Below are 28,000 nucleotides of genomic sequence, written 5' to 3'. Positions count from 1 at the left end.
AAATTTATTAGGGCCAAACTATTGGAAAAGGCTGGATCTGGTGCAAATATTGAGACTTTTCCTTGCCTGTGATAGCCCAAAATTAGGCAGCCAATCCACAGAGGGCAGCATTTCTCCGGCTATTGAGGGCCACAGGTCCCTCTGTCTGCTGAGCCATTCTCTAGGGATTAGGGGTGACACTATTTTACTGTACTGTAGAGAAATGCCGTGAGGCAACTGTTCCTAGTTTTCCAGAGGCAGGGCACCCTAGGATGGTTCGCTCACTCTCACCACACTGAGATACAGAGGAGGTGAACGTCCTCAAGCAGAGGATACTGGTGCTCTGTCTGCCAAGGAAGCTGCAAACCTGAGGACGTGGACTTCATGGTCATTTTCTCACGAGAAAGTAACTTTCTTTATAGCTTAATTGGACAGAAGCACCTCTAACACGTCTAAGAGTTGGATAGCTGACATGTTTCTCATTCTGCAAGGAGGTTTGGGTCACTAAGATCCAAGATATGCTATGGCTAGGGAAACAGCTTCTGGAGAGACTAGAAACAGTGGGAAACTTTTATCCTGCTTTGTCTTTAACAGAAATGAAACTGAATAAACTGTGCATTGGCTGACTGGGCTGTGTACCCCGTGTCCAGTTTAATATGACCCTCACCTGGTACCTCAATGTACCAGACTGTAGCAGTGAATTAATTAAACAGCTTTGGCTCCTTAGTGCAGTCATGGCACCTGCCCAAGAGTTATCTGATTTTGAGAATGAAACACACACACACAGGCACACACACGGTCAATGTCTGGACATTTCTAATCTTCCTGACAGCTACCATACACCTCCCTTCCACCCAGCATCCCAGGATTAACACCTTTTAAATCTATGTTTTATCTTTGCTGCCTGTTGCCTTCTGGGAAACAACCCACTCCCCCAATAGGGTCCTATTCCCTTCCACCTACATTGTAGGCTGCTTTCTCTCCTGTAGCTCTTAACTCTGATCCTTCTAAGTCTGGATCATGGTGATTCCCTTCATCCTCCACTCCCTCCCAATCCCTTGCCCTGTCCTTCTGTCTTTCTGTCCAAACATTGGCAATGGCAACTCGGAGCCCTCAGGGACCCTAAGGTCTGGAAGTACAGCTTTTTGGGAGTCAAAATAAGACAATTATGAACACCGGATATTGATACTTTACACATACATTCTTGATATTGAATAAATCAACTATCTTTAAGAATATGGGAATTTGATCCTCAGTACTACGGAGGGTAAACATCATGAAGAAAATGGCAGACATTTTGCCTATGGACTCTGTTCATATGTTTCTGGACAAAACTTAGTCACATGCAAACTCTTGGTTTGAGAGGCACCTAGGAAATATAATTCATGGTTGTCAACTCTGTGCTCTATTGAAGATGTAGGAAATGGGAAGGGAAGCTAGAAAATAACAGTACAGACTCTCTCAAAATTCTCTGAGGACTGTGGGTTTGTACTCCAGGGACCCTGGAGGCCTGCTCTAACCAGAGACCCAGGAGGCCCACCCTAAACAGAGATGTACTACCTGACTCCCAGGAGACCAGCTGTCACCCAGCTCACAGAGCTCTACATTCCTCCAATGAGGCTGGATCCAGTCAGAGACACTCATGACAGTTAACACCAGAGATAACCAGTTGGGGAGAGGCAAACCATAAACAACAGAACCCAATGCAAAATCTGCTGCTCACTCAGAGGACCTATAGGGCGCTTAACAATCATCTATAACAGGATATCTCGTGCCCTCTTCTGGCCACTGAGAGAACTGCATGCAGAGGGACCACAGACAAAAGTCAGCCAAAGAACAATGCACCAAAATAAATAAAAATGAATACATTTCTCTTTCAGAAAGGCATACAAATGTATGATCAAGGCAAACAACACCCAAAATGGGGACAGTCTGGCCCACGTCCCTTGACCCTTACACTAAACTGATCATACAGTTACACAGGTCGAACAATTAACATTCAGATTACAGTGAATATGTATCCCATTTGTCCTCATTGATCTGGATCACCTCATCCAGGATGATTTTACAAGATCCATTCATTGTCCTGAAAATTACATGCTTTCCTTTTTCCTTTGGTAGTTATTGATCAGCGATCCAGTCTGGAAATGCACCATGCTTTCTTTATGTACTCATCTCGTAAGGGACCACTTGAATATTTCCAAATTCTGAATATTATAAGAGAGCTTCACTGAACATGGTGGAGAAAGGGTGTCTATACTAGGATGAGTCAACATTAGGATATATGCCTTGGTGTTGTATCTTGAGGTTTACCCATTACCACCTTCCTGAAGACACAGCATTCTGATTTCCAAAGTTGCTACAGAAATTTGCATTGCAAATCTACAGGAGAATCTCAATGTTCCCCTTGCTCCATAACCCAGTAGGAGTGAATTCTCTTATGTGTTACTAAACTAAGTTATGAAAGGTATGAAAAATGTCTCAGAATAATTTTGATTGGCATTTCTGTAGTGTCCAAGGATAATAAATATTTAATATGAGTTTCTAAGTCATTTAAGTTTCTTCAACTGTATTATGCTTATGTATATAGCCCATTTGAATTACGTTTTTTTAAATATAGTGTTTTAGTTTTTCAAATCTGTTTCAAATATAAGCCCATTAGTGAATGTGCACAGGGAAATAATGTTTAACAATTTCTGTAAATGGTCATTAAAAAAAATCATTAATGACAAATTAGAAAATGCTCTCTCAATGAACTCACAGAATTGGCAGACAAGTTGTAAATAATAGAATTCATTGCAAAAGTCCAGGACAGGGACTGGAGCCATGGCTCATCTGTTTGAGAATTTGAATCCCAGAGGACAAAGGGGCAATTAACAATTCTCTGTCACATCACATCCCAGTGAAATCCACTGCCCTCTGCTGGCCGCTGGCAGAATTGCATGAAAACGAATATGGGGAGGTGGGAGGGAGACAACAGGCATGTGGGTTAGCACCCACATAGAGGTAGGCATTCTGGGGAGAGAATAGGGATTTTATGGGATGAAACTGGAAAGGGACAGAACATTTGAAATATAGATAAAAATATCCACTACAAATTGCAAAAAAGAAATAATTCAAAACTGTAAGACCTCCGCCCAAAAGAAGCTATGATATATATCAAAATGAACTCAGCAAAACATCATTATCAATAACAACAAACAAACCAACAACAAAAATAGTAAAAATGTTCATTCCTCTACAATTGGTGGAATTCATTAAATGTGCAGTCATAGTTGATGCTATATTTCAAGGAATCCACAGGCATCAAAGTCTGTGTGTCCTGAACATTTTACATTCCCATACTGAATTGTTTTCTTTCCTCTAATGTATTAGAGAAATACTTCTGTGTTTCTCCTTTGTTTGTCATTATAAAGGAAGCTAAATTTGTGAGCACAAGGATAAAGCAAGGATATATTTCATCATGAAGGGGGGTTCCACAGAGCATGACACACTGTCTACATCAAGAGCACAGTTTCCTGCACAGCTCTGGCTGGCTGTGAACTGATGATGAAGCCTACGCTGCATGAGACTTGCAGAAAACCACTGTTGCCTTACACTTGTGCTGTTACAGGAGGAAGAACCACACACGACTCAGGACGGCCTTGTGAGTGAAGGGTTAAAGGTCACATTTTTATTTATAGACAAACATTAATTTATTCAAGAACATTTTAAATTGGGGAGTCAATGAGTTCAATGTATATAGCCTTAGGAATATTAATTAATTAATATTAATTACATACACTAAAGTTAACAAATGAAACAAAACTTCAAACTTAAACAAATAAAACCAAATGCATAAAACAACCAAACTTCAAACTAAAAACCAAATATAACAAGTAAATTAGTCAGCATTCAATTCATGCTGATTTTTCAACATGTAACTCCAGCCTGTTGCTGGCCTTGCAAACACAGCAGAACGGCAGGGAAGATGGTAAAATCTCTTCAAGAGGAATGTAGACCTGCCTCATACAGGGTGGTTGGTTTTTGATGGACAAGTCGTCAAAGGGTTAAACGTGAGGCGTGTTCCATGCCACATCTCAAGGTCTTTCAAATTCAGTCCAAGATTGGAACGGTTACAAGGACTGAAATGCGGGAGGTGTTGTCAATCTTTGCACCCTCAGTGCTCCTGGTGGACAGGTCTGTCTCTGAGAGCTGTAGTCCTGGTCTGGGCCATGGGCAAGCGTCTGCTGGAGTGTTCAGACCTAGGGGTGGAAAAGGCCTGGTGAGGACCTGCCATGTCACTTATCCCATACACAGCGCACAAGTCAGCAGGATAATCCAGGATGATCTTTCATCTGAGGTCATTTTCTCATGCCCAAGACAGAAGGGTAAGAGATCCCACAGGCCTGCATATTTTCCCAGCTTTTAAAACTGCTAAAAATTGAACAGTGAACAGCAGATAATTCCAATCGTCCATATATATTATATTTTAAAATCATGTAGCAATGTCTCAACGTCAGTTGAGGAGAGATGTGAACAACCTAGAAAACAATAGGAAGGCCTTGGAGGCCTGTCCATCACTGAAATGAAGACTATCATTATTCCTCCAGTGCAGGAATATGCCTGGGGTCCACTTACAACCTGAATATCTGCAAAGACCCACAGAAACAATATCTCAAGAAGTACATGCACACTGAAGTGATATTAAATTTGGCAAGAATATACTGCATGGAAATCTTGCCAAGGGTAGGCATTGAACTCTAAAGGAGATACTCATGCAGAAAATAAACTATACCACTCCTTTGTTTATGGTTATCATAAAACTATTTGTGGGGAGACTTTAAGGCACTGGGCTCAGATAATACAAGAGAGCTCAGACTGGAGGGATCAGTACACAATAGCCAGAATTTCTATGGATCACATACACTTCATGGATGGAATTTCTTTTAAAATGGACAGGAATAATATTCTGAGCTGCTCCTAGCTGACAGATGCTGATAACTATGATGAAAGTCACACACCCAATAAGACAGTTTATAAGTACAGGTAATCTACTTGGGTCCTCTCATCCTGTGCTTTCAAATCATCTCAATGACACCGAAATGATGCCGCATCTTCTCAGCCAAGGCCTTTTGCTTTGTTCTGATTCAGGGCATCCTACAGACTTTCCTACATTCTCTCCTCATCCTGGTCATTAGAAGATTATATTGTCCATGGAGACAGGCATGTATACAGAGACAGACAGACAGACAGACAGACAGACAGACCTTTGAACTCACCCAAATATATTTGTTCACACACACAAGCAGAGTATTTTGCAGAATGTGGTTAGTTTCCCAGTTAATGATAATAGAAGAGATCACCCAGTCTACTATTGTGGCATAAGAAAAAAAACCTGGAATGGGGTAAGTACACAGTGAGCATAGGCTAAAGACAGCTCAGCCAATAAAGTGTATTCCCCTTAAAATCAGAAATTAGAAATGTGACATCTAGGCCTGTTAGCCAAGACTGCTTAGCAAGTTCACAAGGCTGTGCACAGGAGGCTGATTTCAGGCAACAGAGCACTGGGTGGGGGCAGGTGAGCCTCTTCTGTCCTCTGGCTTACTGTTTCCCAGTGCATGCAAAGTGAGCTGCATTTTTCAATATGAGGTCCCTTTAGGATACAGTACCTGACAGGGCAGCCAAACTACCAGCACAAACAGCTAGGAAATCTCCATAACCACAATCCAAGGTAAAACTTGGACTGGGATGCTATCAGATATAATTCGAGTGAGATAAGGCTGACTGATTCAAAGTCAAATGCTGGCAGGTATAATCAAACTCAGCCACAGTCCATGGAAATGCTGGACAACATTGTACCTTTCCACTTTCTGACTGGTGGACTTCTGGATAATTTTGCTTCATGGCTGCTCTGAGGTGAACCACTACAACACTAATGTGCCACAGTTTCTCTGCTGACACCTACTTCTTGTTCTGGAATCGCTGTGTCAAAGGTTGAACTTGCACAAAAGTTGTGCATGGCTTCTCACAGGGCTACCCATTTGACACCTCCAGCAATGTCTGAGGGTCATCACTTTCTAAACCCTCCTTACAGATGATTTTCACTCAGATCAAATGATTTTGAATAACAATCGTTAAGAGTGCCACAGACCCAACACAGGGTGAGTGCTGTGGACTATTTTGAGCCTATGGTTCTGTCTGAGGCAAAGATGTGATTCCACCTCAGCATAACTCCTGGACATCTTCTGCTTGCAGATTCAACTCTAAGCAAATTAATCTTTCAATTAGCAAATTCCAGAGCAAACTCCAAAGCCAAGGTATATTCAACCAAGTTAAGGCGATTCTGGAAAGAAAGTGGTGGCAGGTAATGATTAACATAACCAGGATGTTGAGAAGAGACAACAAGCACATGACCTTCCAGTGTCACTGCACACTGAGAGCAAAGGAGGCAGAAGAGCCCTGAGTCAGGAGTTTCCACACTCAGGTACATGGATTTCACACAGCAGCCTCTCCTCACATCCCTGTACCCTATTCCTGAGATTTCTCCAAGTAATGTCAATGTTGATGAATAGTTTTCCCACTGTAATAATTTCAATAGCAATCAAAACCCCATTAAGAACAGTTTAAAACTAATTGGAAACATTGTGTTTCCTCTTCTTCTCTCTTTTACATTTATATATGTGTACATATACACTAATACAATATATATAAATATGTGTCTGTGTTCAGAAACTTGTTGTGTTCACACACACACATATGCACAAACACACATATACACACACTTCTATATGTAAGCACCCATACCTCAAACACTTAAAACAAGCAACTCCCAATGTAACATATGTACCATAGACATAAACATGTTCACACATCTGTGCCCAACGACACAAACACACACACACACACACATACACACACACACAGAGTCAGAGAGAAATGGAGAGGGGGAGGGAGGGAAGGAGGGAGGAAGAGAGAGAGAGAGAGAGAAAGAGAGAGAGAGAGAGAGAGAGAGAGAGAGAGAGAGAGAGAGAGAGAGGACAGAAATCACAAGTGAGAAGCAGAAAAGAATACGGAGGCGATCCTTCTGGAAGCACAGTTGTTGAATACAGATTAGGCAAAGGAAATGTGTCAAGTGAGAGCGTAGACACTGCTCTCCATCCCTTATACAGTAAACCTGTATGGGGAATGCACTTCTTGGGCACACGAGGTTGAGAGAGTTGGAGAAAATTTCCCTCTAACCCTCACATATCTCACACAAACCCTCACCCTGAGAGAAGCCTTTCTTACATCCCTGTTCATCCAGTCAGCTCCAGGACAGAAGCCCCAGGAAAGAACACTAAAACACTGACATAGAACAGGACTGACACACTGCTTCTCAAGCTCCGTCACTATGAACCACCATTTGGAAAGGCAGAAGGGACCATTTTTAATGTACGGGGAAAAGGAGAGAAAGTCCACAAGCCCCATCATAATTGACAGTGAGAGCCATTCTTTTAGCAATTGAACTGAACTCTACTCAGTTCTGTGCACTACAAAGACGGCTACCACATGGCATCCCTCTAGCATAATGGCATGTAAGTGTGCAATGTGTGATCAACAGATCCCCTTAAGGAAATGCATTTTCTAGTTGAGCAGGAGGATTTGGTTGTCAATCCTCCAGACTCTTGCATGAAGCTAGAATCACAGAAAGTTTTGTAAATGGGCAAAGAAATGAACAACTGGATGAGACCTAGGAGAGTGTCTGGATAATTTGGAGAAAGGTTAAATTGGTTTGACTTGGTTTATGCTGAGATATCAGGAAAACCTGCCCTTGATGTTTCATTCATCCTACCTGAGGCTGCTTGTTACATGGATTTTCATACTGGCTTCCCCACAGAACCTTGTTGTTTCCTTAATGGATTCTTCCAGTGCAATCTGATCCCTTAGAAGCCCTTTGTACTCATTCCATGCTCTCTGGGCATTGTTCTTCAGCTCAAAACACTCAGTTAGGAGGGGGCAGAAGCTGCGGCTGAGACACAAAGAAAAAATGGTGAATCCCAGCCAGTCTCCAACTTCCACCCACTTCTCCAAGTCCATTCCTCCTTCTAGGGTCCTGATCAGAAGAGAGTCCCAGATTATAGTCCAAGTCCACAGTAGCCATGGAGCATAACCTAGAGAGAGGTCAAATGGAGAAAAGAGCAACATTCCAGAAGACTCAGGGCACTTCTCAAAAACCTGACACCATTGATTCAAGTTTTTCCCAGAAGAGGACTTAATCATTATGTGTGCTTATATGTCCTTTTTCTTAGAATGTCCCTTGGAGGCCAATATTTCTGTGTCCTGTGTGTCCTAGAGCCTTCCTTAGAGACAGGCTTCCTGGTCTGCTTCAAACACTATAAAGCCTGATCCTCACTTTATTTCAAAGATAAGAATGGGCTGACATATGCTTGCCTAGTGCTGGGGTCACAACCTTGTAAGTTACTCACCAGTACCAGTCATTTTCCAGTGTAAGGTTTTTACATTTGACCAAAGCGGTATTGATCTGCTCGCTCATTTTCTTCATGTCGGTCATCACTTCCTCGTGCTGCATCATGAGCATCTCGGACTCAAACTTGTTCCTGTGGCAGGGCGTGGTCCAAGGATCAAATAACATTATGAATGAAGGATACAAGAATTACATGAATTTAGACTGAATCCTGAACTACCCAAGCCTAGGACATTCCACACCCTTGCTCCTTGGTACTGGGTCCATTTGGTATTTATTAAGTTTATTATTATGGCCTCGGGGACAGCAGTGCCAGGAAACAAAAGCAGGGAGCTGATTTGATTGAGCTCCCTGACAGGGTTTGAAGGAATAGACTAGCTTGCCAAGAACATTCGAGGGTCCTGTGCCACCATCCAGGCTCCAACTTAAACCCATGAAGCCTATTCTCCTGTTCTTAGTTAACAATTCTCAATCATAGAATCTATTGCTACATGAAAACCCAAAGGAACATGAACAGTATTTACAGGGAAAAGAATTTATAACACACACCAGGAGATTCCCATGTGTGTCCACCTGACCAGATGTGAAATGTTGTACTGTTCAAAGTGAGGCTCCCAGCCACATCATTATCATGCCATGGAAATTGACATAGGATAATTCTCAGGCCAAATCAGAACACAGAATACCCAGATCTTAAGTTATACACACAAACGCACTCACACATGCATACACACACACAAACTCACACAAAACTCTCCCTCTCTCTCTCTCTCTCTCTCTCTCTCTCTCTCTCTCTCTCTCTCTCTCATACAATTAGAATGCCAAATAAATACAAGAATGTGGCATTATCTCAAAATACAATCAATAAAATCTGAGAAAAGCAATCATCCCCTGTTGACAGTGCAGTCAGACATGTGAGGCAGCAAGAGGGATTAGGTCCCTCCAGCTCTTCACAGGACCTATTGAACCCAAAGCACCTCCACGTCAATTACAACAATGATTGCTCATAATCAGAGCACCTAGAAATTCCCACAACCCAACAACTGTCCAGGCTACTTAAACCACACAATGAGAGCTCACACACTACTACCCTCATTCCCAGTATGTAATTGAGGCCACAGGCTATGATTTACGTTTGTAGGAATTAAAACAGCCTGTGCCACCCTCTCATTCCCATCTGATCTTCACATTCTGATGCAATCAGGAAAGTGATTTTGACCATGAGCCCACCCTGGAGTTGTAGCCTACTGTGATGTGAGGAAATGTGGATTTAACAGAACTTGCACTGTGACTACCTGTCATTTAAATTCTTTCCTGGGTAATCCGCCAGGATTCTCCTGAGTTCATCTCTCTCCTTTTGCATCTTGTGGAGGGCAATTTTGAGGTTCTCCAAACGCTTCATTCTCTCCTCCTCAACAGGTGTCGTGGAGGGTTGGGATGATGCCTTCTGATCAGACTCTGTAGGTAGATAAACACCAGTAAACAGGCATATATGTGGACATAGTGTCAAGAAAAACTATGCTTACTCTAAAACAGAAGTCTGAGGATGAACAGTTCTACAGATAGAGTGAATCCCTGATGGAGCAAGAAAGCTATCTTTAAGCTGAACTCAGCTCAGTCCCTGTCCCCCACCATCATAGCCATATGGTGAAATATGCCATCATAGATATAGACCACACCTCCTACAGCCATTCTTCTGCACTGAAATTCTAAAGCTGGCCTAAAGAAGAAGAATTCGAGGACCTTCTAAGCTAATGTCTGATGTGAGGCAGGTAAGTCCTTGAGTCCAAACTGTTTAACATCTTGAATCCCTAGTCACGTGTGTTGAAGTACAAAGTAACTGAGACCATGATATATGACCAGGAGAGTATCCCTCTTGGCATCAATTACCCACGTAGTCTACAGGACACAGCTGAGAATGAAGTGCTTCAACAGCCTATCCTGAGAGAGACACTTTGTTATTCTTACACAGGCACATCCTGGTATTCTTTGACACTGCCCATGACACTAAAGAGATCCAAGGAAAGCCCCTTGACATATAACAGTTCTTGGTTCTCTGTCAAACTAATGATCAGAAATTGATGAGTCTGGGTCAGACATTTAGGAAGACTGAGGCTCTAAATCATACGTCCTACTCCTGGAAGGACCAGCTCAAGCCAACCTCCTCCAGGAAGCTCCCCTTGCCCTGCCCAGTACTCACGTGACCTCCTCAAGGACCTTTCCATTCGTCTTGTTCTCCAACGTGATAGAAGGCTGGCCTCCCTCTGCCTTGGTCTGGTCTCTGCACGGATATGATTGTCCCTCCGAAAGAGACTGAGGATCCTGGAGAACATGCCTCCTCGGGAACCCATTAGGAAATGAAAAATCGCTCAGGCAGTTGGTGTCACCTCAACACTGCTGACATCACAGAAGATTCTAGTGTCTCCTGGATACAAGAGAATTTCCAGGGAAGACACTACCGGTAATGTTACTGGGAAATGCCATAGCTTACTTGCTAACTACCTCCACCCAGACTGACCAGGTTCTGCAGTGGCTTTTCCAGAGACTCACTTTTGAGCGAGGGAACACCCATTCGCACACTCTCCTTCCAGAGCTTCAGAGTTCTCACTGCTTCATTACAGCTCAGTTGCTGAGGAGAGGGAGAGTTGTATCAGGCCTTGAAACGGATAGAACATATTTGTTAACAGCCAAAGATCTAAAGACCTTGGATGATGAATATTCTTCTTCCTGAAATGTATATACAGTTATCTAGGATGCAGGGCTCCAGAGGTCAATTGAAACTGTTTTTATTTATTTGTTTCTTTCTTGAAAGGACTTAAAACCAAAGCATCTGTGGAGAGTCCAGAAGGACTGTTTTTCTCTTAAACCCATTTTCTCTCTTGTCTAGGGTATAACCGGTCTCTAGTCAGGGTCCAAAGACTAAAAGAATGTATGAGCATTGACATCACTTCTTTAGGTTTTAGCATAACTCTAAAAGAACACATACACAAAAAACATCTTATCATCATTACCTTGTCGCTTTTTACAAGGTTTACTCAACACTAGCCCAAATCTTTATTTTTGTTGCACGTGATTTCAATTCTGGTGGTCCTTCTGGATCTTGATTACTGGAGGCCTTTTGTGGCCCATTTTCCCCACTATATCCCTCCTTTTTCACCGGCCGGATTCCTGGCATGATCTCATTGAGTTGTCCTCTCCAATCCCAGTGGAACCTCCATTTGGGACTCCTGCATCATTACCACACTAGAACCGGATCGTGAGCCTGCGAGAAAGCCGTCCAGGCTTTACTGAGATTTCCTTATATACAAGAGGCAAAAGCAGTGGAAAAGTACTAGACACGTCTCAAAGTAGCAGTTGGAAGACCCTAACCAGGAACCAGGAAATAACATCCTGGAAAGTCCCCACCCCAAAACAGGGGCAAGAGCAGCTGCCAAGGTCATCAACAACCTCTTGCCACAGCAGGCTGAAAGGCTCAGCCAGGGGGAAGGGAAACACCCCAAGGTCGGGCCCAACACTTGTGTTTATAGCAAGATAAAAAGAGAGTTTTTTACAGAAAACATCAACCGCAAATCGTATTCAGTAAGTTAGGGTTAGTATTTGGTTTATTTTAGTAGTGGGACACTGTGTGTCATTATTTTCTCATATGTTCACTGAAGTGTCACACCTTACACGGTAAATGTTTTAATGCTGAAAGAAAGGTATGTTCACAGAGTGCTACACCAATCACAGTACACTAGGCAGGCCATGTTCCCTTTTGTCTTTTATTGGATATTTTTTATGTGCATTTAAAATGTTATTCCCTTTCCTGGATCCCCAAACAGAAGTCCCCTATTGAATCCCCCTTCCATTCTTCTCTAAGGGTTTTCCCTACCCGTCTGCCCACCTTCCTCCCCCCCATATTCCCCTACACTGGAAGGTCCAGCCTTGGCAGGACCAAGGGCTTCTCTTTCCATCGGTGCCCAACAAGGCCATCCTCTGCTACATATGCAGCTGGAGCCATGGGTCAGTCCATGTACAGTCTTTGGGTAGTGGCTTAATCCCTGAAAGCTCTTGGTTGGCATTGTTGTTCTTATGGGGTTGCAAGCCCTTTCAGCTCTTTGAATCTTTTCTCTAATTCCCCAACGGGGATCCTGCTTTTAGCTCAGTGGTTTGCTGCTAGCGTTGGCCTCTGTATTTGACATGCTCTGGCTGTGCCTCTCAGGAGACAGCTACATCTGACTCCTGTCAGCATGTACTTCTTAGCTTTATCAATCTTATCTAGTTTTGGTGGTCATATATATGGGCTGTATACCAATGTGAGGCAGTCTCTGCTCCAAACTTTGCTTCCATACCCCCTCCTATGAATGCTTTTGTTCCCCCATTTAAGAAAGAGTGAAGCATGTGCACTTTGGTTGTTCTTCTTGAGATTCATTTTGTCTGTGGATTGTAGCTTGTATAATTTAAGCTTTTGGGCTAATATCCACTTATCAGTGAGTGAATACCATGTTTGTTTTCCTGGGATTGGGTTACCTCACTCAGGATGATATTTTCTAGGTCAATCCATTTGCCTATGAGTTTCATGATGTCATCGTTTTTGAGAGCTGAGTAGTAGTCCATTGTGTAGATGTACCACATTTCCCTTATCTATTCCTGTTGAAGGGGATCTGGGTTCTTTCCAGCTTCTGGCTATTATAAATAAGGCTGCTGTTAACATAGTGGAGCACATGTCCTTCTTGCATGTTGGAGCATCTTTTGGGAATATGCCCAGGAGTGATATAGCTGGGTCCTCAGGCACTGCAATGTCCAATTTTCAGAGGAACCTCCAAACTGATTTTCAGAATGGTTGTACTAGTTTGGAATCCCACCAACAATGGAGGGGTGGTCCTCTTTCTCCACATCCTCACCAGCATCTGTTGCCATCTGAGTTTTTGGTCTTAGCCATTCTGACTGGTGTGAGGTGGAACTCAGGGTTGTTTTGATTTGAATTTCCCTGATGACTAAAGATGTTGAGCATTTCTTTAGGTGCTTCTCAGGAATTCGATATTCCTCAGCTGGGAATTCTTTGTTTAGCTTTGTACCCCATTTTTAATAGGGTTCTTTGGCTCTCTGCAGTCTAACTAGTTGAGTTCTTTGTAGATTTTGGATATGAGCCCTGTAACAAATAAAGGATTGGTAAAGAATCTTTTCCTAATCTGTTGGTTGCTGTTTTGTCCTAATGACAGTGTCCTTTACCTTACAGAAGCTTTGCAGTTTTATGAGATCCCGTTTGTTGATTCTTGATCTTAGAGCATAAGTCATTGGTGTTTTGTTCAGGAAATTTTTCGCAGCGCCTATGTGATTGAGACTCTTCTTCATGGATTCTTCTAAATAGTAAGCAGAACTTACACTATGACTTCTGCAGTTGATGGTTTCTATACAAAACATTGTGTTTTTTGCTCTATAGAAATGGCCTCAGTCTGAGATATGTAAAGTTACCTGAATAGGGGAATCAGATGAGGAACGCTGTCCCGGGTACCGGCATAGAGAGGACCACACAGGCTTGCTCAGTTCATTGTATTTTCTCTAGCATCTATGTTACATTAATTTGAGCAATAACAAATTATACTGCACTCTCTGAAATGTAGTAGTGATGATACGGTAAAATAGTGATGTAGGGTGTAACCCTAACATCGCTCATCAAACCCTGTTGTTCTCTGGGAGGAAGTTTGTGGAGTTTGCCAAGGAACCAAGGTGGGTGCCTGGGAGGAGAGATAAACCTCTATGAGTGTCCTGGTGGGGAGTGGGAGCTCCAGTTGATGTCTCCCTAAACTCCCCTGGGTTGGTCTTCTTCTGCTGGTTCACACCCCTCACCCCCTCACTAGTAAAGCTGCTCTGGCCCTCCCCTCCCCCTCCATCTCTCATGCTGCATGGGCTGAGCTCCCAGTGTTGGCCTCCTTTTCATCCTGCTGATGCTGGCTGCAGTCCTGTGTCCTGTTCCCCATTGGTACACTCTCTCCTGCCTGCTGCAGGAGACGAAACATTTGTTAAAGGCTCAGAAAATTTCTCTTCTTTTTAGTATTGTTTTCATTGGTGTGTGTGTGTATGTGTGTGTGTGTGTGTGTGTGTGTGTGTGTGTGTGTGTGCATGCACACAGGTGCACTCGTGTGCAGGAGAGAGGACAACCTTGAGTGTCACGTTAGGGATGCCATCTACATGGTCTCCTGCTGGCTTAGAATTTACTTGCCACATAGTCTAGACTGCTGGCCAGAAAGTCCTAGGGAACTCACTGCCTCTCTTGGTTTTGTCTTTTTGTTTTTGATTTTGTTTTTTGTTGTTTTCAACATGAGTTCTGCGAATCCACCTCCGGTCCTAATGCTAGCAAAGCACATTCTTTACTGGTTGACCCATCTCCTCAGTCCTATAGATTATATATGTATGTATGTATGTATGTATGTATGTATTTATTTATGTATTTTTGAGGCAGGGTCTCAACGGGTAGCCCTAGCTTTCTTGGAACCTGCAGTGTAGACTGGGCTATCCTCAGATCCACAGAGATCCACCTGCTTTTGTCTCCTGAGTGCCGGGATTAAAGTTGTGTACCACCCGGCTGTCCACTTACAAGCCGTTTTTCTTTTTTTATCATATCCAGATTATTTTCAAATTATGTCTGCGCATATAAGTTCTAGCCTTTTATCCTTTGCTTAACTCTGTTTTCATAACTCAGAGCCAGCAGTGAGCCTGCAATGCAGCAGATGTGTGAGCCTCCTTTCTCTGAGGTGACTTGTGGGCCAGCCGGATGCTGCAGGGTTCATTAACTTGGACTGGGATTGCATGACTACGGTGAGTGGTTACACATACTTTGCAGTAACATTTCTTTCATGATCCTATGGATGAAAATGTTTGGAGACATATAGAAGTTCTATGATTGGAACCAAATCATCTGTCTGTAAAGCCTCAAAAATGTTTTGTACACTCTCCCTCCAGATTAGAGACTTAGAGGCCTCCTATGGGCAGGGCTACTTTGTTGGGAGGGTTAAAAGGACGACAGTTTATGTTATGGAACTGGTTACATAGTTTAACTGAACTTGACTTAACTTTGTACATGGTATCTGTGTATAATTTCACATTTTTTCTAGATTTCCCAGTTCTGGTGAGTCATGGTTTTTTAGTTTCCTCATTTTCTGTTGGTATTTTTCCCCTTTCATTACAGATTGTGTTACTTTGGATACAATCGCTGGGACTTTGAATTAGTTTGTCTAAAGGTTTCTCTATCTTACTGAGGTTTTCAAAGAACCGGTTCTTGGTTTTCTTGATTCTTTGTATCTTTCTCTGTGTTTCTATTTCTTTTTCTTAATCTTTAATACTGCACAACATTTTCTTTTAAAATACAGTCTCTTCTGAGGCAGACAGAACATAACTACAGAGCATCATCAGACAGGAGATAAACAGGATGTACGATACAGCAAAATGAGGTAGAAATGTGTCACAACTGAGAGAGGATCCCAAACCAATGTTAGCAAAGGGAATGGAGGGCCAGTGTGCCCTCCCCTGTGCTCTATCCCTGGATTCTTTGCTATGACCTCAACATTGCTAGGGCTCAACCTGCCCTGCCATTCTGCCCTGCCATCCTGCCCCATGCTCGTGGGGTAGGTGCTGCCGCTGGGGACTATCTTCTTGTGAAAAGCTTCCAAACCTGGAAACAGAAAGAGCCCAGCAAAGCAAGTGTGGGGACCTTAGGTACTGGTCCATTATCTCTTACCTAGCCCCTTGTGATGCTGCTGCCTGAAAGGACAGCTGGGTTCCCAACCTCACTTCCCTGCCCTGGTATCCCCACCCCCACCCCAAGATCTTAGAGATTCCCCTACTCTGTGCCCCATGGAGGGTCATCTGCAGCATCACTCGAGGCTACTTTGAGGTATCCAGTCCTGCACTTGGTTGGCTGGCTCCAAGGAGCGGCTTGCAGAGAACAAACATGAAGGGGACACAGCAACTCCCCTGTTCACCCTCCTCTGCTCACATCTGCCCTCAGCACTCTGCCCCTGCCATGTCTCTCATGGCAGCCTGAGCATCCAGAAAATGACGGGTAGGAGCTGTAGGGGCAAAGCAGGGAGGTTAAGGTGGGACAAAGATGGGGGGAGGGGGTCCTTTCTTGCACCAAAGATTGTGAAATGGCCTGAGGGGCCAAGGAGGTGAAGCCTTGTCAAGAGAAGGAGCAGGAGGGATGTGGTTTGCAGAGAAGGGCTCTGGACCAGAATCATAGGAAAACACCCAGTTCCCTCCAGGCCCTCCAGGTCTAGCCAGACCCAGCACTCCACAGGGACAAGTAGACATCCCCACATAGAGACACAGAAACCTTTCCAGGGCACTGCTCTGCCTTGTCACAGGTGGCCTGGGTCCTAGTAATCAATAGTTTGCCCAGCCAGACTTGTGGCCAGATCACATTCATGCCTGAGGAAATCCTCTTAGCTTTTTATTGAGCATCTCTGACAGAACCTACTTTCAGTCACATAGCCTGAGAACCTTCTGCCTGGGTCATCTCTAAGGCAGGAAATGGACAAGAGTACCCCAACTCTCTGGAAGGTTTGCAGACCACTGGAAGCTGAGGACTGGGGCCCAAGGTGGAGAATGGCAAGAAAGCAGCAAGCCCCTTCCTCTGGGGCCTCTGACCCATCCTCACCTCTTGCTTGCAAGCTAGTCCTGGGGAGGAAGCTCTTAGATACATTGTTTCTATCACTGGAACAGCAGTATGGGGCTCATGTCTGGTCTTCCTCATTAGCCCAAACCTCTCTGGTCTGGGAGAATCTACTCCCCAGGGACGGGGCTTGTGGTAATAGGAGAGCAGCCAAACTCAAACACTCTTTCTGAGGTCAGTTTCTTCCTGAATTGTCAAAATAAAACAAAACACATCAAATACAAAATACATATTACAAAAATAAGAGACCTAAATTATTAAGCAACCTGCATTTCTGGGACTTCCCCTAAAAAAAAAATGAACAAACCAAAGAGCAAAACAAAAGCCTTCTTTGGGTAGTTTTTATCCTTGTCCCACCCCTAAGACCCCAAGATTTCAGGTGGGTAGGGTACAGAGGAGGCCTGGGGTACCTGGTCCACCTTTCTCAGCCTCCAGGCAAAAAGAACTTCTGCCAAGAGTCTCTGCAGTGTTAATCAGAACAATGAGGGAGGGTGGGTTAAAGCACAGCGTCAGGGAGACACAGGGTGAGGCAGAGACAGAAGCAGAGGGTGATAGATGGGGGTGGGAAGGAGGAGCTGAAAAGGAAGGGGTAAGTGACAAAACCCTGAGGAGGAAACTAGGCCAGTACTGAGAAAGTAGAATGGGAAAGGAGGGTGTGGCCCAGAGGACAAGAGACAGAGGTTAAGGAGAGAGAGTAAGAGTTCCTTAGGCCCCGATGCCAACTCATGTCAGGTGTGCCTGGTCTGCCCAGCAGAGATGGCGAACCTCCCGTCCACAATAAATAGGAAAAACTTGAGTCCACCGGCGCTTATGGCATCAATCTGCAGGCAATTTCCTTCCCATTTAAAAAAAAAAATCCACCAGGAGAGCCTTTCTTCTCCCACCCCACATTCATCACTCCTTTGGCCAAAGACATCTCCACCTCAGTCCCCCCACGCCCCAGGCAGAGTTGACTTCCTCTGCCACCCTCAGTGTCAGGACCCATACAGTTCGACCCACTCAAATAATGAATACAGCTCCTTGGAAGGAGCCCGAGGGCCCACCTTGGCTAGAGCAGCCTCCATGTCTTTGTAGGAGAGGGACCTGTGCACTCTGGAGAGGCTGGCCTGGGCTGCTGCCTGCTGACACAACTGCCCCAGCTCACCCCAAAGAAGCCCTGGTGCCCTGCACTAAGCGGCCAGCTCCAGCTCCCTCAGAGCACAGCAAAGGCTGCCTGCAGGAGGTGCACGCCCTTGACAGGGCAGGAGGCCACCAGGCCTTTTCCCATAGGCTCAGCAGAGTGGCACCAAGCTGGGTGGCAAGGCAGTGCCCCAGCAGCGCCTTGCATCAGCCGCGGGACCTGAAGAACAGCACCATCCGCGGAGGGCGCCCTGACCCGCCATGTCTAACCAATGCACCAGGCGCCCACAGTCCACCATCCTGCCACTCTCCAGCTCCAGCGCCCCGGGTCCACTCCTTTGGCGGGCTCCCCTGACAGCTCCGGGAAGCCTCTGTGCCTGGCAGGAACACGCTCTGCAAACTTGTCACAGGGCTCCAGCTGCGGGTTGTAGGCAGGGGAGCCGGGGACCTTGAGAGCACCCCTGCTGCCATCCTCTGTCGCCCCGGGTGGCTTTGCTTTATCCCAACACTGGACATCTTCTGAGGTGGGCTACTACCCTTACTTGCGGTAGCGGGTCTCCGCGCCCTCGTCCACCCCCTTGTGCTTCAGCAAAACTCCATGGGCTGGAAGCCGTAGGGCGTGGACTGGGATGGCATGGGCACAGGCAGGGGCATGGGCCTTGCCCAGAGGGTAAGTAGGGCGTGAGCAGCAAGGCAGGTGGTGCGAGTGCGCATCTTAGCTGGGCTAAGCAGCATAGCCGGCCACCAGGTAGTTAGTTGTAGAGTGGCGCTGAGGGCCCATAGCTGGTTGGCGCCACTGGAGGTAGGAGTGCAGCCCTGAGCCCTGTGCTTGTCTGAGCACTTTACCAGGACGCCAGGTTCCCGCTTCCGTGGCCTGCGGGTATGATTATGATAACCTGCCCAAGACATCCGTTGTCATAGCATTTTATAATGAAGCCTGGTCCACACTCCTTCAGACAGTTTACAGTGTTCTCGAGACTTCCCCTGATATCCTGCTGGAGGAGGTCATTCTGGTAGATGACTACAGTGACAGAGATCACCTGAAGGAGCCCCTGGCCAAGAGCTGTCACAGCTGCCCTAGGTGTACCTGATCCCTGGTAGCAAGAGAGGGCCTAGTGCAAGCCGGCTACTGGGAGCCTCTGGGGCCAGGGGCGAAGTGCTGAGGTTTCTGGACTGTCACTGTGACTGTCATGAGGGGTGGCTGGAGTCTGCTGCAGAGGATCCACGAGAAGGAGTCGGCCGTGGTGTGCCCGGTTATCGATGTCATTGACTGGAACACTTCTGAGTACCTGGGCAACTCCGGAAGCCCCAGATTGGAGGCTTTGACTGGCGCCTAGTATTCACGTGGCACGTGGTCCCTTGGCGGGAGCGGAAGTTGATGCGGACTCCTATTGACATTATCAGGTCTCCAACTATGGCTGGGGGACTGTTTGTTGTGAGTAAGAGATATTTTGAATACCTGGGGTCTTATGATACCGGAATGGAAGTCTAGGGAGGAGAAAACCTTGAATTCTCCTTTAGGATCTGGCAATGTGGTGACTCTCTGGAAACACACCCTTACTCCCACGTGGGCCACGTCTTCCCTAAGCAAGCTCCCTATTCACGCAGCAAGGCTCTAGCCAACAGTGTCCGAGCTGCAGAAGTGTGGGCGGATGAACTTAAAGAACTCTACCACCCCCGAAATCCCCAGCCCGCCTGGAACCCTCTGGGGAGCTGACAGAGAGAAAGAAGCTTCAGCCCAAGCTCCAGTGTGAAGATTTAAAGCGGTTCCTGGCTACACTGTACCCAGAACTGCATGTGCCAGAGGACAGGCCTGGTTTCTTCGGGAAGCTTGAGAACAGAGGACTACGGGGGTACTGCCTGGACTATAATCCTCCCAGTGAAAACAATGTGGAAGGCCACCAGGTCCTTTTGTACCTCTGCCACGGGATGGGTCAGAACCAGTTTTTCGAGTGTACATCCCAGCAAGAAATACGGTATAACATCGCCAGCCCCAGGTCTGCATAGCAGTGGAGGAAGGGAAGGATCCTTATCCCGGGTCTCTGGAAAGATACCGTTCCAGAGAATCAAGAGTTCATCCTACAGGAGGACCGCACCTTAGTCTACAAGCAGAGCAGGAAATGTGTGGAGGCCACAGAGGAGGAGTTCAACTCTGCCTTTGCTCCGAACTTGCGAGACTGTAGCAACTCAGACACAGCCAGAGGTGGTGCTTCAAGGAGTGCATGTCATAGTGCACGGCCTTGTCAGGGAAGGAGCCCACCGCGGCCGGGGGCTGTGTGCCCAGTGAGAGGGACAAAGTACGTGGTTGTCATCTGTGAATGTGTTGGACTCCACAACAATGTGAATTATATTTGTACAGATTTGGAAAACTTTAAAAATGTCTTCCAGTATCCCGTTTTCTAAGGGCCGTCCTAAGATGCTGCCTTTGGTATTTGGGAAGCTTAATGCACGATGTGCATTTTACCCATGGTGCCTTTTATTCTCATTAGCAGAAAGGGGAAATATTTTACTTTGTTACTTACGAAGCTTCCCGGGTGTTTAGTATACTTGACACAAACTGGTAATACCTCAAATGTGGACTGGTAATACCTCAATGTCATCAAGTTAGAGTTCTCTCAGGGGGATGAGATGGACACTAGAAATACTGTCTTAATTTCGTTTGGTGTGAGTGGGTGGGACAGTCTAGATTTATACAAGAAAGAATGCTTTTTGCTTATGTGCTGATGCCACAGTCAAACCTCCATCATAACGCTCAGACTGACCCAAACAGGCTCACCATCTCTGAAAGCTCAAAGAAAGAATATGGTTTGCCAAGGTCCTACAAACTTGCGAGTGTACATTTCCAGCAATGTCTAGTGGGAGGATGTCTAGTGACTTAGGAGGACTTAACGACTGTGACTGAAAAAAGCATTCAGATCATTTCTAGTTTTTAATCAAAGGACAGTTCCAGGGAGAAACGTAATGTTCTACATGAAACTCAACTTTAAAGTTTTTTTCTAAATAATATTTGATTGTTTAATAATATTATCTATAATAGTATTTGGTTATAGATATAATTATTAAAATAGTATCTGATTATTGAGAGTTTGTCATGAGGCAGCTGTTGTGGCCATGCTGGACAATCCTGATGTCTCAGTGGCTCTAGATCAGCTACAGTGACCTGAGGGTGTGGGTCCCTGGCTAGAGTGCCTGCCTACCACGTATGGAGCCCTGGGTTAAGTTCCCAGAACCCCATTTACAGAAATCAGCTTGTCGGCACACCCCTAATCCCTGCACTTGGGAAGTGGAGGCAGGAGAATCAGAAGGTTAGGGTTATCACTGGCCACACAGAGAGTTTGAGGTGAGGCTGCGCTACATGAGACCCTGTCTCAGGACATCATCAGTCAGAAGGTAGACTTCGGACCTTATTTTTGTCCCGGTCAATTGCGAAAACACAAGTGAGATTGATAAAAAGCGTCACTGCATTTCTCCAAAAAAAAAAAAATCTTGGCATAACTCAAACCGAGCAAGTGAAAAACCATATGGCAAGAAATAGAAGTCTCTTAGGAATGAAGTGAAAGAGGACCTCAGAGGATGGGAGGTTTCCTGTGTTCATGGATCATCGTGAAGGAGCATGGTTAAAAAAAAGGTCATCTAAACAAAAGCAGTCTCCAGATTAAAAAATCTCCATCAAAATGCAACTCAATTCTTCACAAAAAAGAAAAAGAAAAAGAAAGAAAGAATGGCCCAAACAATTCTCAATAATATAAGAACTTCGGCGCGAATCGCCATTTCGGCATGAAGATGTACTGCAGAGAAACAGTGAGAAAAAGCTTAGTGGTGATGGTAACACAGACAGGTGGAGGAGTGAACTAGAATTGAAGACCCTTAAATAAACCCACACACCTATGATCACTTGATCTTTGATGATGATTCCAAAACAACTGAATGGAAAACAAAAAGCATTTTAAGAAATGACGCTACCTTCAGTGGTGGTCTGCATGTAGCAGAGTGCAAATTGATCCATTTCCATTTCTTTCTACAAATTTCAAGTCCAAGTGGATCAAGGACATTAACATAAACCCAGATCTGCAGAAGCTAATAGAAGGGAGAGTGTTGGACAGTGCCTAGAACACATTTGCATATTAATAATATATTTATGTTTTCAACAGAGATTTTGACATATGTCTCCATAAGGACCAGATATACATTGTCTGTTACTTATATTAACTGAAGATTGAACTCCATAATTTTTGTGACTCACTTTTATTGAAATTTCACATAGATGAACCCAATCGATATTTTATCTTCTGTCCTTGCACCCATAATAAATCTTTAGTTACCTTGATAAAAATTTTGAAAAAATAATTTGTATTTTTACTCCATTAGGCTTTAATTCACTGCCTCAAATGACCCTCAATATCAGCTGTCCCTCTCTATGTTCCCTCCACTGCCGCCCTCTCCCTGTCTCTTCACATTCAACATTCCTGTCCTGACACTGTCCCTCAGCATCCATGAGTGAACTTGTACTTCCCTAAATGGGGACAGTCTGGCCCACATCCCTAGACCCTCACACTAAACTGATCACACAGTTACACAGGTGGAAGAGTTAACATTCAGATTACAGTGAATACGAATCCCATTTGTCCTCATTGATCTGGATCACCTCATCCAGGATGATTTTACAAGATCCATTCATTGTCCTGAAAATCACATGCTTTCCTTTTTCCTTTTGTAGTTATTGATCAGCGATCCTGTCTGGAAATGCACCATGCTTTCTTTATGCACTCATCTCCTAAGGGACCACTTGAATATTTCCAAATTCTGAATATTATAAGAGAGCGTCACGGAACATGGTGGAGAAAGGGTGTCTATACTAGGATGAGTTAACATTAGGATATATGCCTTGATGTTGTATCTTGAGGTTTACCCATTACCACCTTCCTGAAGAAACTGCATACTGATTTCCAAAGTTGCTACAGAAATTTGCATTGCCACCAGGAGAATCTCAATGTTCCCCTTGCTCCGTAATCCAGTAAAAGTAAATTCTCTTATGTGTTACTAAACTAAGTTATTCTGAAAGGTATGAAAACAGATCTCAGGATAATTTTGATTTGACACTATTTTACTGTACTGTAGAGAAGTGTCATGAGGCGACTGCTCCTAGCTTGCCAGCGGCAGGGCACCCTAGGATGGTTCGCTCACTCTCACCACACTGAGATACAGAGAAGGCAACTTCCTCAAGCAGAGGATCCTGGTGTTCTGTCTGCCAAGGAAGTTGCAAACCTGAGGACGTGGACTTCATGGTCATTTTCTCATGAGAAAGTAACTTGCTTTATAGCTTAATTAGACAGCAGCACCTCTAACACGTCTAAGAGTTGGACTGCTGACATGTTTCTTAGTCTGCAAGGAGGTTTGGGTCACTAAGATCCAAGATATGCTATGGCTAGGGAAACAGCTTCTGGAGAGAACTAGAAACAGTGGGAAACTTTTATCCTGCTTTGTCTTTAAAAAGAAGTTGTAACTGAATAAACTGTGCATTTGCTGACTGGGCTGTGTACCCCGTGTCCAGGTTAATACCTCCCTAACATGAGACCTCAGTGTACCAGACTGTACCAGTGAATTAATTAAACAGCTTTGGCTCCTTAGTGCAGTCATGACACCTGCCCAAGAGTTCTCTGATTTTGAGAATGAAACACACACACACACACACACACACACACACACACACACACACAGGCACACACACAATCAATGTCTGGACATTTCTAATCCTCCTGACAGCTACCATACACCTCCCTTCCACCCAGCAGCCCAGGATTAACACCTTTTAAATCTATGTTTTCTCTTTGCTGCCTGTTACCTTCTGGGAAACACCCCACTCCCCCAATAGGGTCCTATTCCCTTCCACCTACATTGTAGGCTGCTTTCTCTCCTGTAGCTCTTAACTCTGACCCTTCTAACTCTGGATCATGGTGGTTCCCTTCATCCTCCCCTCTCTCCAAATCCCTTGCCCTGTCCTTCTGTCTTTCTGTCCAAACATTGGCAATGGCGGCTCGAAGCCCTCACGGACCCTCAGGTCTGGAAGTGCAGCTTTTTAGGAGCCAAATAAGACATTTATGAACACCAGATACTTTACACATACATTCTTGATATTGAATAAAGCAACTATCTTTAAGAATATAGAAATTTGATCCTCAGTACTAGGGAGGGTAAACATCATGAAGAAAATGGCAAACATTTTGCCTATGGACTCCGTTCATATGTTTCTGGCCAAATCTTAGTCTCATGCAAACTCTTGGTTTGAGAGGCACCTAGGAAATATAATTCATAGTTGCCAACTCTGTGCTTATTGAAGATGTAGGAAATGGGAAGGGAAGCTAGAAAATAACAGTACAGGCTCTCTCAAAATTCTCTTGGGCCTGTGGGTTTGTACTCCAGGGACCCAGGGGCCAACCCTAAACAGAGATAGTACTACCTGACTCCCAGGAGACCAGCTGTCACCCAGCTCACAGAGCTCTATATTCCTCCAATGAGGCTGGATCCAGTCAGAGACACTCATGACAACTAACACCAGAGATAACCAGTTGGGGAGAGGCAAACCATAAACAACAGAACCCAATGCAAAATCTGCTGCTCACTCAGAGGACCTATAGGACTCTTACCCATCATCTATAACAGGATATCTCGTGCCCTCTTCTGGCCACTGAGAGAACTGCATGCAGAGGGACCACAGATAAAAGTCAGCCAAAGAACAATTAACCAATATAAATAAAAATGAATACATTTCTCTTTCAGAAAGGCACACAAATGTATGAACAAGGCAAACAACACCGAAAATGGGGACAGTCTGGGCCACGTCCCTTGACCCTTACACTAAACCGATCATACAGTTACACAGGTCGAACAATTAACATTCAGATTAAAGTGAATATGGATCCCATTTGTCCTCATTGATCTGGATCACCTCATCCAGGATGATTTTACAAGACCCATTCATTGTCCTGAAAATTACATGCTTTCCTTTTTCCTCTTGTAGTTATTGATCAGCGATCCAGTCTGGAAATGCACCATGCTTGCTTTATGCACTCATCTCGTAAGGGACCACTTGGATATTTCCAAATTCTGAATATTATAAGAGAGCTTCACTGAACATGGTGGAGAAAGGGTGTCTATACTAGGATGAGTCAACATTAGGATATATGCCTTGGTGTTGTATCTTGAGGTTTACCCATTACCACCTTCCTGAAGAAATTGCATACTGATTTCCAAAGTAGCTACAGAAATTTGCATTGCCACCAGGAGAATCTCAATGTTCCCCTTGCTCCATAACCCAGTAGGAGTGAATTCTCTTATGTGTTACTAAACTAAGTTATGAAAGGTATGAAAAAATATCTCAGAACAATTTTGCATTTCTCTAGTGTCCAAGGATGATAAATATTTATGAGTTTCTAAGTCATTTAACTTTCTTCAGCTGTATTATGCATATATATATATCCCATTTGAATTACTTTTTTTAAATATAGTGATTTAGTTTTTCAAATATGTTTTATATAAGCCCATTAGTGAAGGTGCACAGGGAAATAATGCTTATCTTTTCTGTAAATGGCCATTTAAAAAATTATTAATGACAAATTAGATAATGCTCTCTCAATGAACTCCCAGAATTGGCAGACAAGTTGTAAATAATAGAATTCATTGCAAAAGTCCAGGACAGGGACTGGAGACATGGCTCATCTGTTTGAGAATTTGAATCCCAGAGGACCTAAGGAGCAATTAACAATTCTCTGTTACATCAGGTCCGAGTGAAATCCACTGCCCTCTGCTGGCCGCTGGCAGAATTGCATGCAAACGAATATGGGGAGGTGGGAGGGAGAGGACAGGCACTTGGGGTAGCACCCACATAGAGGTAGGGATTCTGGGGAGAGAATAGGGATTTTATGGGATGAAACTGGAAAGGGACATAATATTCGAAATATAGATAAAAATATCCACTACAAATTGCAAAAAAAGAAATAATTCAAAACTGTAAGACCTCTGCCCAAAAGAAGTTATGATATATATCAAAATGAACTCAGCAAAACATCATTATCAATAACAACAAACAAACCAACAACAAAAATAGTAAAAATTTTCATTCCTCTAAAATTGGTGGAATTCATTAAATGTGCAGTCATAGCTGATGCTGTATTTCAAGGAATCCACAGGCATCAAACTCTGTGTGCCCTGAACATTTTTATACTCCCATACTGAATGTTTGTATGTCCTCTAATGTATTAGAGAAATACTTCTGTGTTTGTCATTATAAAGGAAGCTAAATTTGTGAGCACAGATATAAATCAAGGATATTTTTCATCATGAAGGGGGTTCCACAGAGCATGACACACTGTCTACATCGAGAGCACAGTTTCCTGTGCAGCTCTGGCTGCTGTGAACTGATGGTGAAGCCTACGCTGCATGAGACTTGCAGAAAACCACTGTTGCCTTACACTTGTGCTGTTACAGGAGGAAGAACCACACACGACTCAGGACGGCCTTGTGAGTGAAGGGTTAAAGGTCACGTTTTTATTTATAGGTAAACATTAATTTATTCAAGAACATTTTAAAGTGTGGAGTCAGTGACTTCAATGTATATAGCCTTAGGAATATGGCATATTAATTAAAAAACTAAAGTTAACAAATGAAAAACAAAACTTCAAACTTAAACAAGTAAAACCAAATGCATAAAACAACCAAACTTCAAACTAATAACCAAATATAACAAGTAAATTAGGCAGCATTCAATTCCTGCTGATCTTTCAACATATAACTCCAGCCTGTTGCTGGCCTTGCAAACACAGCAGAACGGCAGGGAAGATGGTAAAAATCTCTTCAAGAGGAATGTAGACCTGCCTCATTCCGAGTGGTTGGTTGTGGATGGACAAGTCGTCAAAGGGTTAAACGTGAGGCATGTTCCATGCCACATCTCAAGGTCTTTCAAATTCAGCCCAAGATTGGAACGGTTACAAGGACTGAGATGCGGGAGGAGTTGTCAATCTTTGCACCCTCAGTGCTCCTGGTGGACAGGTCTGTCTCTGAGAGCTGTAGTCCTGGTCTGGGCCATGGGCAAGCTTCTGCTGCAGTGTTCAGACCTAGGGGTGGAAAAGGCCTGGTGAGGACCTGCCATGTCACTTCTCCCATACACAGCAGCAAAATTCAGCAGGATAATCCAGGATGATCTTTCATCTGAGGTCATTTTCTCATGCCCAAGAGAGAAGGGTAAGAGATCCCACAGGCCTGCATATTTTCCCAGCTTTTAAAACTGCTAAAAATTGAACAGTGAACAGCAGATAACTCCAACCGTCTATATATATTATATTTTAAAATCATGTAGCAGTGTCTCAATGTCAGATGAGGAGAGATGTGAACAACCTAGAAAACAATAGGAAGGCCTTGGAGGCCTGGCCATCACTGAAATGAAGACTATTATTATTCCTCCAGTGCAGGAATATGCCTGGGGTCCACTTACAACCTCAATATCTGCAAAGACCCAGAGAAACAATATCTCAAGAAGTACATGCACACTGAAGTGATATTATATTTGGCAAGAATATGCTGCATGGAAATCTTGCCAAGGGTAGGCATTGAACTCTAAAGGAAATACTCATGCAGAAAATAAACTATACCACTCCTTTGTTTATGGTTATCATAAAACTCTTTGTGGGGAGACTTAAAGGCACTGGGCTCAGATAATACAAGAGAGCTCAGACTGGAGGGATCAGTACACAAGAGCCAGAATCTCTATGGATCACATACACCTCATGGATGGAATTCTTTTAAAATGGACA

The 28,000-nt window shown here is 44.1% G+C and overlaps 2 protein-coding genes and 1 pseudogene across 4 annotated transcripts in view; 1 reads left to right on the top strand and 2 right to left on the bottom strand.

Annotated features, from left to right (window-relative positions):
* Positions 1-3,598: 3,598 nt before the first annotated feature.
* Positions 3,599-10,806, bottom strand: LOC134478884 (disks large homolog 5-like). Of its 3 annotated transcripts, XR_010057897.1 has the most exons (4): positions 10,626-10,806; positions 9,721-9,883; positions 7,793-8,558; positions 3,599-4,223 (listed from the first exon to the last, which is right to left on the bottom strand). XR_010057897.1 is itself a non-coding variant. In XM_063274772.1 (3 exons), the coding sequence occupies exons 1-3, from the start codon at positions 10,774-10,776 to the stop codon at positions 8,423-8,425; spliced, it is 450 nt and encodes a 149-aa protein (XP_063130842.1). In that variant the 5' UTR covers positions 10,777-10,806; the 3' UTR covers positions 4,276-8,422. The 3 variants fall into 3 exon arrangements, 2 of the variants coding, with proteins under 2 accessions (XP_063130841.1, XP_063130842.1); XM_063274772.1 differs by lacking the exon at positions 3,599-4,223 and having other exon boundaries at positions 4,276-8,558; XM_063274771.1 differs by lacking the exons at positions 9,721-9,883; positions 10,626-10,806 and having other exon boundaries at positions 7,793-8,598.
* Positions 10,807-18,846: 8,040 nt separating this feature from the next.
* On the top strand, positions 18,847-20,425 carry LOC134482256 (polypeptide N-acetylgalactosaminyltransferase 12-like; annotated as a pseudogene).
* A 6,179-nt stretch (positions 20,426-26,604) lies between these two features.
* LOC134481949 (disks large homolog 5-like) overlaps positions 26,605-28,000 on the bottom strand; it is a 7,345-nt gene continuing 5,949 nt past the window's right edge. Inside the window, exon 5 of the mRNA XM_063274773.1 lies at positions 26,605-27,304. Within this exon, the coding sequence (XP_063130843.1) occupies positions 27,220-27,304 (85 nt within the window). The 3' untranslated portion in view covers positions 26,605-27,219. The remainder of the gene's footprint in view (positions 27,305-28,000) is intronic.

Source organism: Rattus norvegicus, chromosome 15, assembly GCF_036323735.1.
Source record: "Rattus norvegicus strain BN/NHsdMcwi chromosome 15, GRCr8, whole genome shotgun sequence".
Lineage (NCBI taxonomy): Eukaryota > Metazoa > Chordata > Mammalia > Rodentia > Muridae > Rattus > Rattus norvegicus.
Note: the sequence above shows the minus strand (reverse complement) of the source record. Positions and strands in the feature narration are given on the sequence as shown.

Bases quoted from the DNA above. Each gene is read 5' to 3' on its own strand.
- LOC134478884 (XM_063274771.1), bottom strand. From the start codon at position 8,220: ATGATTAAGTCCTCTTCTGGGAAAAACTTGAATCAATGGTGTCAGGTT. The intron at 4,224-7,792 runs GTAGGATGAATG...TTCCACCCCTAG, and splicing joins CATGTAACAAGCAGCCTCAG to GTCTGAACACTCCAGCAGAC.